This window comes from Ambystoma mexicanum, chromosome 7p (assembly GCF_040938575.1).
Source record: "Ambystoma mexicanum isolate Mex_15411 chromosome 7p, UKY_AmexF1_1, whole genome shotgun sequence".
In the NCBI taxonomy this organism is placed as follows: domain Eukaryota; kingdom Metazoa; phylum Chordata; class Amphibia; order Caudata; family Ambystomatidae; genus Ambystoma; species Ambystoma mexicanum.
In genome coordinates this window covers 386,128,085-386,148,891 of record NC_090939.1, presented here as the reverse complement: position 1 = coordinate 386,148,891, position 20,807 = coordinate 386,128,085, and the positions used below count along the sequence as shown (strand labels likewise).

General features: G+C 48.5%; 1 protein-coding gene across 1 annotated transcript in view; it reads right to left on the bottom strand.

Annotated features, from left to right (window-relative positions):
- The window catches only part of LOC138525943 (stomatin-like), a 217,548-nt gene that overhangs the window by 186,012 nt on the left and 10,729 nt on the right, over positions 1-20,807 (bottom strand). The window contains exon 2 of the mRNA XM_069636241.1: positions 7,310-7,413. Within this exon, the coding sequence (XP_069492342.1) occupies positions 7,310-7,413 (104 nt within the window). The remainder of the gene's footprint in view (positions 1-7,309; positions 7,414-20,807) is intronic.

Genomic DNA, 20,807 nt, shown 5'->3' with positions numbered 1-20,807 from the left:
GGTACTCAGTTTTGGAACAGATTTCAGTTGAGAAATGTCGCATCCATTTCACCGCCTCAAGAAGGCCGTCAGACATGGAGTCATTTTGGCAATGATGTCGAGCAGCGAGATCGCTTAGGCGTTCTTGCCAACGCGTTGTCCTTTCGGCCTCCTGAGTCAACTGGTCCTGTAAAAAGTTTGTTACAGTCTCAAAGCTGTCCATCTTTTCCTTTAGTGAAATGATAAGTGTGGACTGGTCCTTGTATGCATCAAGCAAGGATTCATACATTTTTAGAAAAGGCAAGAGTGCTGTAGATGATGCAGCTAATACATTGTTGTAGATCTGCATTGCTGCTGCTGATGAAAGGCTCGGTTTAGGACCCGCTCCAGTCTGATCTCCTAAATTAGACTGATTGCTATTTATAGAGTCTAAATGAGAATCTGGTGTTAATACAGCATCGCCAGTTACATTCGCAAGTACTTCTTTTGGGGCAGGTTGAGTGTTTGAGGACAAATTCTTATTTTTTATTGAATACACGAAAGGTGTAGTTTGATGTTGTGATTGGGCATTGTGCGTCGTATGCCGTGACGCGTGATTAAATTTGTCGTCAGTCACGTAATTGGGATGCGTTGCTTGTCGCATCAAATCGCTGGTGTGAGGTATCCTTGCTAAGTTTTGCTCATCACTGTTTTTCTTGTGGGACCAATCGATATTATTTCTTTGGCCTCGTTGCTCCGTTTGAGCAATGAGGGGGGTCCTCTTTAACGGTATGGTGTCGTTCTCATTGAAGGAATTGAGCTTTGTATTAACAAAGACAGTGCGTGTGGGAGTCTTGTCGAGGATGTCAACGGCTCGACGTTTGACCGCTCTTTGGGCTTTGATGTTCGTCAAGTTTGATACTGAGGAGCTCACGGCCAAGGTGGATTCGTCATGTTCAATAGTTGCGGTTGCAATTAAATTCGATGCAGTAGAATTTTTGGCTTCAAGATTACTTGTTGAGGCAAGATCCTCATTGTCTTGTGAGGCTTCTATGAGCTCGACATCCGTTAAATCAAATGGCGTAAAGAACTCGTCTCCTTTGTCCAAGTAAAGTGGTTTGACAGAGGTTGGTGAGTCTGTGCTCCGATTTAAGGGAGGAAGATCAAGTACTGTTAGTAGTGATCGTTGTGGAGAACTGATGGGATTTCCCACGTCGATTCCATCGTCTGATAATAAGGCCACAGTTTCTCCTTCGCTGACTTCTCTGGTAGTAGCCACTTGCAGGTCACATGCAGAGACTCCACCAGACGTGTCAGTATTAGCTACATTAGCTTCAGAATCATCTAATCTTAACATCGGCGGATCAATTGATGTTATCTCAGTTGTCGCGGTATCAGGTGAAAATGATGGATTTTGCGGAGGCACGGTGTCTCCCTTTTTGTCAAGGGTAGCTGGTGCACACATTTCGGTGGAAGTCTCAATGGAAATCTCAGTATGCTGCTCGTCTGAGTGCATTGTCATCGGTGCAGGCAGAGGATTAACAATGATCATATCGTCATAAGTAAAATGGTCAGTTGACAAAGAATTAAGGGATCTAAGCTCAGACGGGTTTTTGGATGCACATTTGTGGTGCAAAGAGCTTACCTTTGTTGGCTCTGATCTCGAGTCGCTTTTTAAAGCTGTCCAAGGGTTCTGCATACGGCGTTGTTGGATGGTTTTACGTCGGGTTAAAGGGCCAGAGCCCGTTTGGTCACCTATACCGGAGTGCGCCGTCATGAATAACTGGATCCGCACTGCCGAGACCAGCCGTTGACTGCCGTAGACTGACTCAGCTCACGACTCCGCGCGCGCTCCGCGCCGGAATCGAGGCTAAATAGGGTCCGCCTCCAAGCTGTTAGTGGCCGATGTTAAAGGCACAGGCACAGGCACAGTGCACTACGGCTCCAGCCAGCAATGCAAGCAGAAAAGAAACACGTTGCTGCAGCTCCTCTCAAGAGAAAAAGTCGTAGCTGACTGCCGTAGACTGACTCAGCTCACGACTCCGCGCGCGCTCCGCGCCGGAATCGAGGATAAAAAGTCGCATATCAGGGGTGAGAGTTGAAATGAATAAACTGGCTGTTGAAAGATTGTGTTCTGCGAGATGGAGGACTGGCTTTCTCTGACACTGAGGCGAAACTCTGGAACTCTCTGTGAAGGGGAACCCACACCATTGAGAATCACTTCGGTGTCAAGTAAACCTGGCTTTTTTATACATCTAGGTAACCTTGCCCGGACCCCAGCAATCTGGCCGCAGAACACTTCACTTGTGTGACTACCGACAACCAGGGGTGTATGTAATTCGGCTTCGAGTAAGTATTTGGCAGAATTCTGGCTGTAAAAGCGATATTCGGCTTCGGCCGAATGCTTGATTATTTTGTCACTCGAAGCCGAATTGCAGTACATGGGGCGGCCTGACTGCGACTGGGAGTGTTTTTTTGCTCAGTGGATTGCCCGACGGCTGCACCGATGATTTTGTCAGTGTTCAGGGGTCCATGTCGACTGGAAACGCGGGTCCTGGGTTGGGCACTTAAAGCCACCTCACAGAGGTGCGAGGAGCAGAGGAAAGTCCTGATCACCCGGAGGGTCCTCTACCCCGTCGAGTGTTGACAAAGTGCAAAAACTGGCGGCTGCAGCTACAGCCCGTGCAGATATCACGTTAATGCAGATGCATTTCTGGACATGCTGTAGTGTATTTGCAGCGTCTGCTATGATGGAAAAGAGCATCAGGGCATGCTTTCTTCTTCTTCTAGGCCCTTGGAATGTTTTGCTCTTTGCAAAGATATATTACAGGAGTAAGGGCTACATCGGCGGGTCAGGGGCTTCATTCACGTAACCATGGAACGCACCTATACCACAGTTTTTTTTTTTACTGAAAACAACTATGTAAATGATTGTATCCTGTCCACCCTAAGAATATGTATCTAAGTGAGCCCTCTGTAACAGCGCCACGATGCCTCAGGGCCGATGCGCACTTTATAAATTAAAATAAATAAATGTGGAGGCATGCGTGTAAAGTCACTGAGATGGCAGCTCTGATAAGATAAAGCTTTCAAAAAATGTCTAAAATAGAACTGCAGCGTGATGACCCCCATTGAAGAGAGTTTGTAGGGGGCAGCAAATATGCTTTGCAAAATTAAAGAAAGCAGGAAGTATAGATCAGTGGGTGGAGTGCTAGTTCAGTGTTCTAAAACTGCAAAGAAAAGCCTTTGCCCTAGCAGCTACTGTGCAATTGAAAACATTCTGCTTGCGAAATATTTAAACAAATCACCCACAGGAAAATGTAGGTCCATTCTTCAGTGTTTAATTCCCTTGCTGAAAACCTATGTGATGGTTTTAGCATCTAAAAAGTTTGCATTCAGTGGCACTTTAGCTATCAGCAGGGTGCTAACTGCTGTAATCAGTGTGTGCCAATGCCCTGCCAAAGCCAGACGGCATAAATGGGGCAGCCATTGAGGCAAAGCACTCCCCTCCAAGTGATTGTACATTTGCATATTCTTGCCGTAGGCTCTTCTCAGTTACCTGGCCCTAGCCCAGCCGTGCTACATGGAAGCATCACCCATGAATGCACAAAGAAACAAACTCTTCAATGTGTTCTTTCATTTAAGCCCTTTCTATACTTTAACAAAACGAGACATAAAATACATACTGGGGATACATATTTATAAGTGTGGTTTTGATTTGCAAACTATATTGTTTGTGTCACAACTTTATGTATTAAAAAGGGAACTATTCGGCTCTGCATTGGCTTCGGCTTAAGACTTTGGCCAACTCTTTGGTATTCGGCCGAATACTAAATCTACTATTCGTCACACTCCTACAGGGAAATCTGGAGATTACCCTGTAGGCCTCTTTTGTGTGGTTAAATATTTTATTTCAAAATTGTATTATGGCAAAGGGACTGGGCTCGCTCAAAATGTGTAATATGAGGTCGACTTGAAAATTATTTCCTGGGGCCTCTTTTGGTTCCCAGCAGTGCACCCCTGCTTATGTGCCAAAGCAGCATCAATATCCTACATTCTCAGCACACATACCAACTTCAATGAGCGCGCACACAGCACGACGATGAAGCCCCGCACTTCAAATCACAAAACGCTACACCCCAAGAAAAGAGATGTCTGGTGAAACAGTCACAAGGCCTGCTGACGCCAAGGGGGGTAGAATATACTACGATCTGCAATTTATGTTATCTCTCATTTGATATACATTTTGTGTGCAAAACAATGATATTCTAGAAAACAAATGGTTGAGATAAAAAATATTCCTTTTAATCTTTTTTTGCTTTAGTAAAAGTACAGAGGCCAACGTCGCCAATGTATTTTGGACCACTGTCCATCAAGGCGATTTCTGTTGGCTGTTAGAAAATTCTAAAAAGACCTATGATCCTGGGCTGCAATATTTGTAGAGAACATGGTGTACAACCACGGTTTCAGCAGAGGTCTCTTTGCTGGGCCACTTGTCTTCATGGAGGATGGGTTGGACGCATTTAATAACAAAAGAGCGCCTGCCACACCTTCTCCCACTAAGCCAGCTCGGGGGAGCCCTTGAAGACTCCCCCGAGCTGGCGTGTGTGATGCTGGAAATGCATCGGAGGGACAGGGCCTCCGTATCCTTGTCCTTTACTGCCTTTTTATCGTGTGTTCTGTCGTGTTTTCCGCGCAGGAGTTCATGTGGGACTCCTTTCGGTGCAGCTCTCTCTCTTTTGGTTTGGTGAACAGGCCCATGAGATACCCTTACGGCACCCATCGGTGGGGGTACAACCCTGTGCCCCTAGTGTATTTTCTTTGGGCACCTGTGGGTGGACCGCAGAGCAGGGTATGGGCTGGTGGCAGCTCCATGCTGAATTTGACAGGTGCTCTGAGTATCCTCCCTTTTAGGATACCCCAGCTCTACCATTGGAATCAGTTGATTCCTGATGGAAAACAAGATGGCCCCTGTGGCCTCTTGCTTTCTATTGCCGATTACCTTGTTTTCCCAAAGTCCTGGGAAGCCCTGTCTCTGTCCCTTCCCCCTGACTGGCTGTTGGGTGGAAGTTCCATATATGGTGTTGTTGTGAAGTCCAGTCCAGACTGGCTGGAGCCTTCCCAGTGACTGTATGTTGTAGGTACACCCTGTGGGTGGGACCTGGGTGAATGGAGTGTGTGACCAATATGCACTTCTTGTTGTGGCTGTCTGGTTTCTGGTATGAGAGACAAAGACTGAGACAGCCCTGCCCGAAACTGGCCTGAATGCAGTGTGTAGTGTTGAATGGCTGGGTACTTGTCCCAATCCACATTCCTTGTTGTGAGTGTCTGAGAGGGAGGAGGCTGGCCTGAATGCACTGTGTGCCTGGTTGGCTGACTGACTGCATGTAAGCCCCTCTGTATGATTGGCTGTGGGGCTTGGCCCAGCAGTGTGGATGAGAAACAAGATAGTATATCTGGGGACCTCTCACCACTGGAAATTGTTCAGAAGCTGTGTCTACACTTGAAGAGTAACTGGAACTGCTGATCCTCGATGCCCAGCTGGAAGACGAAGACTTGCTGTTGCATTTGCTTCGACCTGATCTGAAAGCTGCCGAACTTGTCAAGGACTGATCCGAGAAAGGACCCGGTAAGGCGCCCTCTTCCCGTGCTCCAAGGGACCATCGAGCACCGCTAACCTTCGCCGAAGCTCCCTAGAAGTCAGACCCTCGAAAGGCTGCCGACCCGAGATGGGACCGCTGAGGAGAACGAAGCAAAGCACCCGGACTTCGCAGCTGTCGAAGTCCATTGCCGTTGACCAGGGTTTGCAGGTTTGTGTAACCGCTGGAGGCCCGTCGAAGTTGTGTTGCCCAGCCGTGGGGATCACTTGACACCGTGCTGCCAACGACCGGAGCCGCCCGCTCCTTTGCCTAAGAACATTTGAATCGAAGGACTCCCTTGTCCGCAACGTCGACCGCTTTGTCCCGCCGGAGAAAATCGAGGACGACCAACGCGCCGAGGAGAATCCGCCGGTGGGTTTCCCGCCACCTGAAGGCCACAAAGACTTCGACGACTCGACGCCCTTGCTGGGCCACAGTCCTTCTGAAACTCTTTGCGGTCCTGAACAATCAATCGCCGAGGTGCCCCGCACACCTCATCCTCGCAGGACGTTGCTGACGAGCACCGCCTGGATCGACGTTGTGGTCTCGGCACCCTTGAACTTCTCATCGCCGCCGACGACGACAAGTTCACCATCTTCGACGCCTCTCGACGATCCGTGGCTCCTGCTTTAAAGGGAGTCACTCAAGAAGGATCGTTCGACGCGTCTTCGAAGAACTCTACTCCACCAGGTACATTGGTGGGGTAACACCTTATAGGAGGAAATAAGACTAGTGAACAATATATGGACTGGGCTTGTGCTATATATCTTTATTTTACAGGTTGCCCAGGTGGGGGGATCTCCACACAGAACTGTGTCTAAAGGTAGAGGCCAGTAATCTGCCTATTGTTTCAATCATCTTGCGTTCCTTCCTATCTCTATTGCAGGTTTACTCGTTATTGATCTGTGTGACATTTTAACCGTACAGTTGATGCACTTTAATGAGATTTGATAACATTGGTGGTACCACTTTAGAATTGTATATATTTATCATTGTTGATTTCCGAGTACAAAGTGCGTTATTGTGATCGTGTACATACATTTGAATATTAATTATATAAAGACTGTGTTTTCAGTAATACAGTGTGTGGACATTCCTTTGAGCTAGGCCTTGATTGCTCGTCCATTGCTACCACAATAGAGAATCTTCGCTGAGGTCCTCTGTGCCCCTCCTCTACCATATAGAGAGCGGAAGTACAGGCACCCCCCCACCGGTATCTTTACAGCGTGGCAGGGGGCTAATGGGGCCCTGAGGGGCATGGCACCCCAGGCGGTCACCCGATCCCGCACTGCCTTAAGGCCGGCCCTGGATGTCGGATAAGGCCCAAAGCATAGGAGTGAAGATCTCTATTGATGTTGTGTTAGAAACAGACAGTGTAGTAACTCACAAGGTGAGGAGTTGGTCGACTGTGGGAAGTGCTGTATTGCAGCTTCCAAAGCAGCAGAGCCTGCCAGTTATTGGTGTACACACATAAAAATATGGCTGTGCCTACTTGGTGCAAGAGGTAAAAAAAAGATAGAGATGATTAGTTTGGTGTGACTCTAACTCTGTTCTTGGTGCGCATCCTTCCCCTTTTCCTCTCTAAACAATAACATCAATTATGTTTTTCAAAGAAGCCACAAAGGACTTTCTCTAACTCATATTTCTATGTGTATAATGTAAAGAAGCGTGTGATTTTAGAATGATTCACAATGATATAGTTGCATTCTTACCTGGACCCTTTGCTCCAGATCGATTGACTCTTCCCAGTCTGAAAATGACTGCTCTTTCATACTCTTGAACGATCTGAAGGAAAAGAAAGGTGGGTGAAATGCTTCTGCAATTGTGCAGTCACACAGCAACTGCAATGGGCATGTTCAGATGCAAGAATGTGGTATCCTCGTTCAATGCACTCCTAGCAGATGTTTGTTTGGGAATATCCGAATAGGCTAATCACTTCTAAGCTTTACTGAAAGAGCAGTCCATGGATAGATTTATTTTGAAGTCTATTTAATTTCCATCCTTACGCACTGACGGGATCTTGTTGGAGAATGTATACTGCCACTTCTTAACACTTGCATATCACTATACATTGCACAGCATCTGCCATCCTATTAATTCAGGAGAACAAGAGACCAATGGAGGTTTACTTTATCAGCTGCAAAAATCTAGCCCAACAAAATCCTTGTGTATCAGCTGGAAAATGTATGCCCACATTAGCTAAATCAGTCACATCATAACTAATGTAATGACAATTTAACAACAATCATACATACATACATATATATTACAAAGTCAGCCATAGCAACTCCGTATTTATAGTTAATTTGGACTCCCAATACGACAGGCACTTTTTGAGATGCTAAGAACTTTAGCACGTCGCGCCTATCCACTCTTGAGGGTTGGGACGCAAGAGAATGCTGCGTCTACTACATGCCACCCACCAACCGTCCCATTTTCCTGTCCCACTTACCCACCCTGTGCCATCATAGCTGCTACTATGCGTTGACACCCTGCCATCAGGGTCCTCCTGCCATCTTTTGTGTATTGTCCTACCCCTGTCATGCTTCCGGACCACAACGGTAGTGACACATCCCCGGCACAATGACTACTATTTATATCTAAAAGGCATGCCCAGAGCGCAGCAGGTAGAGTCAGTGCCCCAAGGCATCACTGAACACTATTCCTACTCTAATGTAGACTGGCCAGGACAACATGCTATACACAGTGGTCAATACAAGTAAAGACACAATGCCGGATCATGGCCAATGGGGAGGCCCATGCCCAACAGATACTGCAGCCAGAGGCCATGCCAAGGTCACAGTGATGGCCGTGTCTAACAGCATCTGCAGGTTGGCTCACAGTATCCAAGACATGATTGACGGATGTAGCCTGGGCACAGTCTCGACTGGGCCTGACCGCATGCCGGGCTGTGAGGGCAGATTTGTTGTGCCCAGAATACTGCCAAAGGCTTTGCTGAGGGAACCCATGTCCTGATGCCCATGCCAAGTGTGCTCTGTAGGCTGGTTCAGTATCCCCGAGTCACAGCCGTTGACCATGCCTCAGTACAGTGACTGCTGGGCCTGGACACATATTGTTAAAATATATGTAATATATAACACTAAAAACCGCACAAATCCTTATAAAAGCTTTAATAAGTACACTTATAGCTAACCTCCTGGTTTAAAAACCTTTCAAATTCACTTAATAAACTTTAGTAGGAGGGGCAATATTGTTAATTTGCCAAGCCTAAACAACAGAGACATTCAAAAATAATGTTTAGCAATGAAACCATGAGGTGCCACCCACCATGTACAGAACATAGCATTCGACATGATCATGATCATCATATTTAATTAATATTAGGCAACTTTGCCCCACACTGAATACCCATAATCACATCTGGCTTTTCATTGAATTTTTATTTAACTGCATAAATAACTATTTCCACATTTCAGCAACTGGAATATCTCTGTCATCAGAGCGAGCAAGAGGACAAGTATTAAAGCAGATGAGGGTGTGACCAAGTATTATAAGGAATGAAACCCCCCAAGCCTACAAAACTCCACTCCATCAAGGAAATCCACAGGCTCAAACCCTACCTCTCGTTGATCCAGTCGTGGCTGTCCAGTGCACGCTTGTAGCTCAACCCCTTGAAGACCAAATTCCTACTCCTCACCAACAACACTGAACACCCAGACATACAGACCTGGCTATCAACCATGAACCCTGAGCACTTCACATCTGAGCTCACCTCCTGCACCCAGTCCCTCGGGTTCCACATCAACAAACACCACTCATTCAAGACACGCGAAAGGTCAAGTCCTTCGTCCCCCAGTACAGCTTTAGATCCACCGTTCAAGCACTGGTCCTATCCCACGTGGATGGGGGCAATGCCCTCCTTGAAGGCCTCCAGTCGTCCTCCCATGTCCTACACATGGCTGCATGCCTCATGAAGGGGCTACGCAGATACAACCACATCACTACAGCCCTCATCAAGCTTCATTGGCTCCCACTGCACGCACAAATCACCTTCAGGTTTTGCTGCATCATCTACAAGGGATTTGCCCTCAAGTCATTCAGCTACCTCCAGCTACTCAGCATCTCCGGTTGGACAGTGCACCACCAGAACACAGGACACGTGCAGACATGAAATCCGAGGCTGCAAAAAGAAAAGCTGCTGCCTGTTTCGTGCAGTTTATTTGATTTAGAGCTTGTAGGCTCTCAGCTGCAACATGTCTGCGCACTAGTATCCAGATCCAACCTCGTTTTGCCATTCGAAATCTATTACTGTGATCATCCATGTCACAGTCCGACCACGCCAAGATGGCCGACCTGTAGGCTCCCCAAACCTCCACCTGATTTCGCTGCTGCCTGGTGTGGATTGGCTGCACATCAGCCTATCCCTGCAGCCCGCTCACAGGCAGGCGCAAGCCGGCATCCGCAACGAAGGCAGAGAAACAAAGGCTCCTGTCCTGAGCCTGTCATGTCCTTCCGGGCCGTGGGGCCATAAGCACTTCACCACGCATACTCATTATCAGGGTAAGACTGATCACCCAAGCCCATCTGCAGCTAACATTCTGTTCCTAACCACATGCAAGCTCGTATCCTTCACTCACCCTGATTTACTGGTTCCCTCTGCCGGGCTACAGATCTCTCTGATTCTGCCGCGAGATGCGCAAGCCCAAACTTTAACTCCTTACTATTGACTCCCTGACGCTATTGTATATACTAATACCACGTGCCCTGACAAACGTAATATCTATCACGCTAGCTGCTATATCTATTATTGCAAAATGATTACCTCATAGCACTATTGCATACTCCCTGCTTACCATTACTAAAAGGGTCTGTTTCTCACACATAGGCTCACTCTGTCGCCGTATATGATTTCTAAGCTGCATCCTGGCACTATATGATCTGCTATATTGCACAACCGTCATTTTTCCACTGTATATGATTTCTAAGCTGCATCTCAACGTTATATGCTCTGCCATATTGTGTAACTGTCATTATGCCTATTTTGTCTACTTTGTGCACATGATCAATTCGCTCCTTGGGAACTGTGCCACTGGGTATGCTCCGGCGACCAACACATATGCTTGCCCATTTGTCTAATGCGATCTACTCCCATTAACACTGAGTCTGTCCACTCGTTCGAGTAGATTCTCAAACACAATAGCACGAACCAATGCAACGTGCAAACTACGCAATACCTATGAGGACACTCAACACCATTATTTACGTAAAGGCCCACTCCACCATGAGGCTGAAAGTCTCCCACACACAGCATACTGCTCCCCCCACCATCCTCTCCCTCATCATCGCCCTCTACTCAGCCATTGCCATGATCCACTCACTCACCCTCCCACCCACCACACTCACTAACTCCATGCACATAGGGACACCACTTCCCTACACCACCTCAAAGCACCTTGCTGCTCCCTATATCAAGAGGTCAGAATCCCCCCATGCTACATGGGTCTCGGTGCACACACCATCACACCCTCTCGATCAAGCTACTAGACTTTCTAGACTTAGAACACGCACTCTACCTATGCACACTATCACTTCACCCATGCCTATTAGGTTAAGAAACCATAGATTGGGCTGCTGCATTGCCGCGAAAACCTCCACTTACATCACTTACACTTTTACAAGGTGCACCCCGCCACACAGCACCAAGCCTTCACCCTCAACCACTAAACCTACTAACCCACATCCAAAGCCTGCCTATCCATGCCACCATTAGTTAAGAACTCCCTGCCACCACATCTCAAATGCGCTCTGCTCAACGTGCGCTCTCTCCCCGCTCACGCTCTCAAAATAAATGACCTCCTATCTAGTCAAGACTTAGACATACTAGGCATTACCGAAACGTGGCTACATGAGGCATCTGGCCCTGCCACCACCCTCGCTCTGCCCCTAGGTTACACAATCCTCAGATAGGACAGACCTTCCAAAATAGGAGAGGGAGGTGCACTAATCTACAAAGATACCTTATCTATCAAACCCATCTCCCGCCTCTGGGAGGGCAACGCAGACATCCTATCTGTCAAACTATCTCTCTCACCTAATAACACCATTAACATCCATGTACTATATCGGGCCCCTGGTCTCCCTGCAGACATTCAGGGCCACCTCATCCAACTACTTAGTGATAACATCAAACAATCTACTAAAACCATACTCCTAGGTGATCTGAACTTAGGTTACAACGACCCCAATGATAAACCCACCATCATACTGGCCAAAGACTTTCTAGACCTAGGATTCACCCAAAGGATCATGAGCCTGACTCACTCCAAAGGCTACACCTTAGACTGGGATGTTGATCACTATTGTGACTCATACATCACGTCTAATCTTGCCTATCTGTGGACAGACCACAACTGCATTTAAGTTACCATTCCTACTGACCCATGTACCAAAATCCCTACACACGCCCCAGCGGCGCAACTAAGAAGCTAAAAAAAACTCACATCGGACAACCTCCTACCATACCTCAACATCCCTTGCCTATCACCCCCTTCTCTCAGGACCCTAACATTCTAACAGATATCTTCAAGGACATCCTCACAAATGCAGTAAATCCCATAGCTCCACTTGAATGTAAGAAGGAGAAAAAGTCCTTTCCCAGGAATTCATGGTTCACAGAAGAGCTCCAAACTCTTCGTTTGAATAAACGACTGGCTCTCAAAATCTGGCAGACTAACCCTAGTGACTCTTCTAAAGCAAGCTTTAAGATGCCTGCCCTGCAGTACAAAAAGGCCATCATCACTGCTAAATCCAATTCGTTCAATGTGCGAATCTCCAATGCCAACTCCCAAACTAAAGAATTATTCACTATCTTCAATGAATTTACCGCACCTCCCACTAGCACTGATGAGATCATCAAAGATGAAGCGTGGTGCGCAAGCATACAAGCTACAATGCTGAACAAAATAGACCTCCTCCAAAAGAAAATAAATTCAGGATCACTATAAAGCTCTATCGAGTCAGCACCTGCCCACTCAAACCCCTCTAGAGCGCAAGGTCCCACACCTCCCCAATTTCTCCTTCAGAGACATTTCAGAATCAGAAGTCATAGACCTCCTCAAACACCTTAAACTGTCCTTATGTAAAGGCAACATATGCCCTCCTAACATCATTAAGGGTTATGCCGAGGCCCTCGCCCCTCTTCTGAAGGCTTTCATCAACTCCTAATTTAAAACAGGCATCGTACCCGACAGCCTCAAAGAGGCCTGGGATCGCCCCCTCTTGAAAAAAACCTACCCTAGATCCTGCCGAGTCCAACATTTACCGGCCTATAACCACCGTCCCCTTCCTTCTCAAAATTTTGGATAAGGCGGCCCACAATCAGATCCAGCTATATCTAGAAACAAACTCCATCCTAGGAAAAAGACAGTCCGGCTTCTGTAACGGGCACGGCACAGAAACGGCCCTACTAGACTTAAAGAACCAAATTACTCAAATCCTGGACAAAGGCAAGCCTTCCCTCCTCCTCCTCCTAGACCTCTCGGCGGCCTTCAATCTTGTAGATCACAAGACCCTCACCGCCCACCTCCCCCAAGCAGCACAATTCTCCAAACAAGCAGCCTCCTGGATCACCTCTTTTCTTGAAGGTAGAGTAATGAAAGTATTTTCTAACATAGCAAATGCAGCCCCCACCACCATCCACTGCGGAGTCCCACAGGGCTCATGCACAGCCCCTACACTATACAACCTCTTTACGAAGCCCCTCTTCGACAAGCTTGATGCACTCGGGATAGCATATTCAAACTATGCTGACGACATTCAAGTTCTGTTACCACTATCGGGCTCATATGACCAAGACGCAAAGGCTCTCCACCTAATCTATGCTATCATCCAAGCATGGATGGCAGCAAACCCCTACGCCTCAATGGGGATAAAACAGAGATCTTGATTCTCGGCCAAAAGGCCACACTAGCCAAGCTAGACCGCCTCTGCACTAACTTCAACATAGATAACTCTAGCATTCCCATCTCCTCCTTTGTAAAGACGCTAGCGGTCCACATTGATGCCACCCTATCAATGAACAAGCATGTCAGCGCCATTGTCTCTGCATCTGCCCTAAGCATGAAACTCATTAATGCCTTAAAACCCTACCTAACTAAATCAAACTGTCTTTCAATAGCTAGAGCTACAATTTAGGGTCTAAGTTAGACTATTGCAATGCTCTTCTAGCTGGCACCTCTATGGAAAACCTAAACAGACGTCAAGTCACCCAAAACAATGCGCTAAGAGCAGCATTAAAGGAATGGTTCGGTCAAAAATTTGTATTGTCCCTATGGGTCGGCCATGTGTTTTTAAGCATAAGTCGCTCGATTTTAGAAAAATTTCCTATGGACCTTACCTGAGTTTTCGTCCATTAAACGCACGCGAAAACAGGCATCAGGGAGCTGCCATTTTGTGATAATCCTATCACTTGCCCCATCGCCCTGGCTGACCTGCTTTTGCGGCACTAAATCATATCCCCAGCCCCTGAGCCTGACATTATCAAAACATTCATATTCCCTGCCTCTCTCCGTGACGTTACTTTGCTGCGTAGGCAAACGCACCCAGTCGTCTTCTACGCGACTTCACACAGAACCCAGAAACCAAAACAGATCAACTCACAACACAGCGCGCCACAATTCGGAATATGAAACTGTACTTTCAAATCAAACAGCAACACGGTACATTTGGTAAAGTACATTTATTTAATTTAAATGTTTATAGAATATTCATCAATTGGCATATTAAATCTGAATGTCATTTTTTTTCTTTTCTCTCTATCCGCAAATCCTGTTCCGTTTTATCGTGAGTCACGCGCTGTTACTTTATGGTACACAGGGTGTTGGTTTTCATTAAAAGAAGCACTTTGGTCACACGGTGAACCGCAAGGCTGTTCCATCAACTAGGCACTAGGCCAGCGTAAAGGTTGATATGTTGCTTCTAGCCGCTAGTACCGCGTAAGGGCATGTGGGCCCTTGGCGATCGTCCCATAAGATTGTCAAAGTGGTGCAGTTGTTTATGATAAACTGCAGCTGGCAGTTGAAGAAACCATCTGCCGGGGTCTGAAACTGGTGGCAGTAGCAGTAGGGTAGGATATACCTGTTTTGAAAACATAAAAATTATAATTAGTCTCGCCAGCCGATCTTTATTACTATTATTCATTTTATTTATTACGGCCGATCTGAAACTATTTGCTTTCAAGGATAGTACTATGGAGTATGTTCGGCTCTAAAATCAATGCGAAAACTAACAAAATAAATCGAGGTTAACACACAATGAGAAACGACTGTTTGCCTACATGCGTGTGGAATGTGGACCTGCATGCCCATGTGCCCGGTACAAAGACGATCCCACAAACGTTTTCCTTGCTCTTCATTCATTTATTCATTCATTCATCCATTCATTCATTCTTCATTCCGGTATAAAAGCGTCTAAAGAGATACTTACATTATATTTGCAATTTCCATTGTGTCTCTGTGTAATGCAGTCCGTAAATCCCACTGTGCTCTTGACAACGATTTTTCGTATACTGAACTAACATGAAACTCAATCTAGTTTCAGAATTTTCTGCCTTATCGCCTTTTACGTTATTGCACCCCTCCTTCAAATGAAGTCCTTTCGGTATGGTCCCTGTCTCTCAAGGTCAAAAAACAATAGAACCTTATACTGCCAGTGTGAGTTGTGGGCCTCTTCAGGCCGCCAGCTGAAAATCAAAGCTGCTGACCTTCACTCTAAAGGAGCATACATTCTTACTTTGCAACATCCCGTAGTAAAGCCATCTGTGAGAACTTGAATTTTCGAATCCATCTATGTACTAGGCCTCAATGTGCAAATGTGAACTGGCTTCTCTCCCATCTGCAACGGCTCGCTTGGCGCATTCTGAGTCCCCCAATTTTGTCCTCGTTGTCCGCGAGCTTTGCAGGCCTAGAGAACCATAAGTATGGAGACATTGGGCCTCATTACAAGTACTCCGGTCCGGAATTAACACTGCCGGTAAAACCATACCGGCACCGTTTGCATGTCCGCGCAATCATGACCCGCGGCCCCGGTAATAGCACCACCCTAAACCGCCACCGCGGAAATAGGGTTCCCCTTAATTCCGCCTGCACGGAAACCCCTCCGTTACCGGCAACACGAAACACCGTGAGCATCACAACTAGCGCGGACACGGAAATACCGGGGAAAAAATGGCGGAAATACCGTGATCACGGTGGCGGAACCGCCGCCACCGTGAACATGGCGTTATACACTGCCGGCTGAACTGAATCAGGGCACAGGTGCACCAAATCAGCCCAGCTGGACCTAGCAGGCCACTGGGAGCCTACAAAAGGGCCACACCCAGCCCAACACAACACAGAACCATGCAGGCAGCAGGGCTAGTAGCACTGGGACTGGGCCTACTCAACCAACAGGCAGTACTGCACATGGTGGCAGCAATGGCGCAGAGGAGGAGGCGTAGGCGGAGGAGGCGCAGGCGGCAACCAGCCAACCCTGCAGCTATGGCAAACCCCATTGCCCAGCCAGCCCGACCCCGCCGCCAGCCACCAATACCACGCATCAGGGCCTCACCCTGGAACCTCACCCCAGGACAGATCCACACCCTATACCGGCTGGACCGTGCAACAATCATGCACATCACCGCCATGATTGAGGACAACATCAGCAGCCTAATTGACACCCCCACCGCCATCCCCCCCCTCTTGAAGGTTGTCTCAGTTCTGCATTTCCTTGGCACTGGCACCTATCAACACACGGTTGGTGAGCTGCACGGCATATCACAACCGTGTTTCTCAAAAGTCCTGGTACAGGTACTGGATGCCATGTTGCGCCATGTGTCGGAACACATAGCCCTACCCCGCACCCTCCCCGGGGTCATTGCCACCAAGTTGGCCTTCCATGCCATAGCAGGCATGCCAAATTGCATAGGCGCAGTTGACTGCACCCACGTCGAGCTGACAGTACCACATGCAATTGAGGCGGTGTTCCGCAATAGGAAACAGTATCACTCTTTCAATGTCCAGATGGTTTGTGATGCCATGCAACTGATTACACACTGCTGCGCACGTTTCCCAGGCTCATCACATGACTCAATGGTACTGCGGAATTCCACGTTGCCACGGTACATGGAACGCTATGCCGGACAAAGCACGTGGCTATTGGGTGAGTACAGCTGACGATGCTACAACCCTGTCGGAGTGGTGTGTGTGTGTCCAGGCAATGAGCATTGTGAGTGTGCCGCTGTGACCGCACATGCATCACCCCCCTTCCATCTACCAAATACACAGCGGATGCCAAACATCATGAAGGAAGACATGACAGGGCACCACAATGTGCCCGTGCACACGCTGCCACAGCCAATCCCGTCACTGTCCCATGAACCCTGTGCCACTGCAGACACCCACCCTCAATTGAAACACTGCCCCAAAAAGCACGAGAGGCGTGTAAATGATACGACGAGTATTTACTACTTCCGTACAGTGGAGTCACTCTGCCATGTGTGGACAGCACTGCACCATGACATGCACACAATCAAATGTCACCCGCAGGGCACAGCAAACATGCAAGTTAATGTGTAGGCCCATATGCAGTCAGCGACATTCCTCGTGATGGCCAAAACATACCTCCAGACACTGCATGGTTCATATGCATGAATGAATGATGATACAAGAATGCACAGCAGCAGATGAGGACATGATGCCACAAACACTGACATGTTCCCCCATCTACATCCCATGTAGGTGATGCGGGATATGCACTCACGCCATGGTTGATGACACCTGTACGGAGACCAAGGAACAGGCATGAAGAGGCATACAATAGGGCACATATCCGCACACGTGGAATGATTGAGAGGACATTTGGACTGCTGAAGGCCCGTTTCCGCTGTCTGAGCAGATCTGGCGGATCACTGCTGTACAGCCCAGTGAAGACGGGCAAAATCACGCTGGTATGTGCCATGCTGCACAATATATGCCTGCGCAGGAACATCCCAATGCCACCAGACGCAGATGAGGAAGATGGGGATGGGGATGGGGATGGAGATGGGGATGGGGATGGGGATGGGGATGGGGATGGAGATGGGGATGGAGATGGGGATGGAGATGGAGATGGGGATGGGATGGCACCGCCTCCCCCTGGGGGTGCACATGATGGCCAGAGAGCACGGGATGCCCTGATTCGCATTTACTTTTGAGTCACAGCACATTCACAGTAATGCACAAACATGGTGACGACAATGAATTAATAGTTGCACTGCAAAATAAATGATCAATGTCCACACATGTATGTCTTGATTTGAAATGGTGATGTATTGATGTAATAACAACAGCGAAGAAGGTGCATTGGTTAGGGAAGCTGTACACCCGGGGCCACCCACCACCCAAACGTGCCCACCCCCACCCAGAGCCCATTGTCCAAACCCCCAAAACTAACTACCCCACCACCCAAACGTGACCACCCCTCTCACACCCTTGTAGTCCACATGTGTCCTGCACTGCCCCACACACATGCCATCACTTCCGTGTGCGCTTCTGTGCAACCTTGCCCAAGGGACCCGTTAGCCTACTCGAGCGCCTCCTTGGACTGGCAGTAGTGGAGCTGGATGGGGTGGTAGTGTTTGATTGGCCAGAATCAGGGATTGAGGGCATCCGTGCCAGATTTGCCTGTTGGCCAACCAACATGGCCTCCACAAGCCTGGAGGTGTGGTCATTGCCCTCCCGCACATGGCGTGCAAGGGTCACTATGGTGCTCGCAAAGCGTCCAATGGACCTCGACAGGCGACGCACTGAGGCGCTGTAGCTCTCCCTCTGCAGCCTGGATTCCTCTAGCTGCCTCTCCACCAGCTGGGTGAGGGTAGCCTGCTGGTCCTCCATCCGCTGCATGCGGGCATTCAGTTCGGCCATGGATGGGGTGGGCGACCTCATGGGACTCCCCAGTGAAGTGGGGCTGAACCCCAGCTCATGGAAGGAGCCCAGGTCTTCCAATGTGGGCATCTCCCCCTGTGGCCCCGTTTCCGAGTGCTCTTGCGGGGCACTGTTATCACTGCAGGCCGCCCCCTCTGCAGTGCTGCTGCCTTCGGTGTTTTGTTGGGTGGCCATGATAGGTTCCTGTGGCACCTGTCTGGACTCAGCCAGTGTGGAGATGGTGGGGATGTTGGTGGTGGTGGTGGTGTGCTGCACATCTGTAGTGGCTGGTAATGTGGCCAGAGGTGCAGAACTGCCGGCAGCATCCTCCTGTGTGGTGGCGGTGGCTAGTGTACTTGCCGATGCTGATTGGCTGGCCTGTTGTGCAGTATCACTGTCACTTGAAACGGCTGTGGGGACACAAAGGGCATGCAATTAGTGTTGTTGTGGTGGCAGATGGGTGCATCACATGCGTCATTAAGATTGTACATTGAATAGTGTTAGTCACATGCATCTGATTGCTGGTGTCTGCATTCAGTGATATTGGTTGCCATACGGATCATAATGGGTCCTTTGGCCCACACATGCACTGCCTGGGGGGGGGATTGTTAATGGGTCCTTTGGCCCACACATGCACTGCCTGGGGGGGGGGATTGTTAATGGGTCCTTTGGCCCACACATGCACTGCCTGGGGGGGGGGGGTTGTTAATGGGTCCTTTGGCCCACACATGCACTGCCTGGGGGGGGGGGGGTTGTTAATGGGTCCTTTGGCCCAGTACTCACAACTGCATATTTACATGTGGCATTCATGTTTGGGCACTTACCGGCATCTGCAGGTGGGCTCACTCCTGCCTCAGCCTGCCCAATCCCATGGATTCCCTCTAGGTGGAGGACGCTGCTGCAACGCTCCTCCCATGCTTGCAGCCTCAGTGGGGAAGGGGGTCCTCCGCCTGTCCCACTGCTGCGTTGGCGGTGCGTGGAAATGAGGTTGCGTACCCTCAGCCTCAGGTCGTCCCAACGCTTGTGGCAGTCCTTCACGCTCCTCACTGCCACGCCCACAGCGGTGCACTTGCGTGCAGCTTCGGCCCACACCTCCTTCCTCCGCTGCTGTGTGGCACGCCGTTGGTCGGTGCTGAACAGCATCTCAGCATTGTCCACAATGTGCTCCACCAAGACGGTTAGCTCCGCCTCGCTGAAGCGCTGTTTGCGCTGCCTCTGAGCAGGAATCCTGGCAGACATGCTGGTGGTCCCTTTTGGCTTCTCAGAGTCAGGATTGTGCTTGTGCTGGCTCTGGATGGCAATGGATTGTGCTTTTATATGATGGCCGCCTCTCTGTTTCCTGTTTTGGCGATCATGGTATTTCCGGTTCCGTGTCCGTGGCGGCGGAGGCGGAAACGGGTTTTGCGCCACTTGTGGCTTCGTTATTTCCATTTCCGTGGGGTATTCCGTGACGGCGGTAACAACGTTTCCGAGTCCGTGTGGTGCGCGCGACCGACAGCGTGTAATCGTGCGGTTTTTCCGCACCCTTGCGGACACGGAAACGTTTTTACCGCCATCACGGATTTTGCACGGTCCCGGACTGGCAGGTTGTAATGAGGCCCATTGACTTTTTGGGGGAAGGTCAGGGAAAGTATAACGTACCCGAGGAGTTGAGTTGAAAGTGAGATTTATTGTTTGTTTAATTATTTGCAATACGCAAGCCTTGCAAAACCTAGTTACAGCAACAAAAATATATACATACACATATTGACAAGGTCAGCGATATGAGGTGAATAGAGAGAGAAGTCAAACATGACACCCAGGTTGTTTGCCACCCAGGATGGTGAAGGGAGGGGTTAGGGTTAGCATACTTTGTATTTACACTGTACAATAACATTTATTTACAAAAAGACAATCATATTACAATTATTTAAACCGGGATTTGTACTTCATGGCACAGTGGCAATGTTCGGTGGCAATGCATCAGTGCTCTACACAGAAACGTTCAAAATTCCATATCTGTACTTCTCGAGTACAGCAACAATAAGGCTTTTTACAAAGTCGAACTCCATTTCCTCATAGACTGGTTTGATGACCCATTGCTTACTTCTTTTAGAAAACACCTTAGTGAAGCGAGGCATCCTTACATTACCCATAGTCCTAGATTGTTCACGGCAGAGATTCTCGTTATGGGCCAAGACCGCAAGTAGAGTCCTATGTTTCATGCCCTGTATGCTGAAATGCAAGCACTTTGTCCTGTACTTTAGGCACATATTGTGGAACACCTCCAAACCTCCTGTGTGACAGAATTCTGTCAGTCCCCTCAAATCTC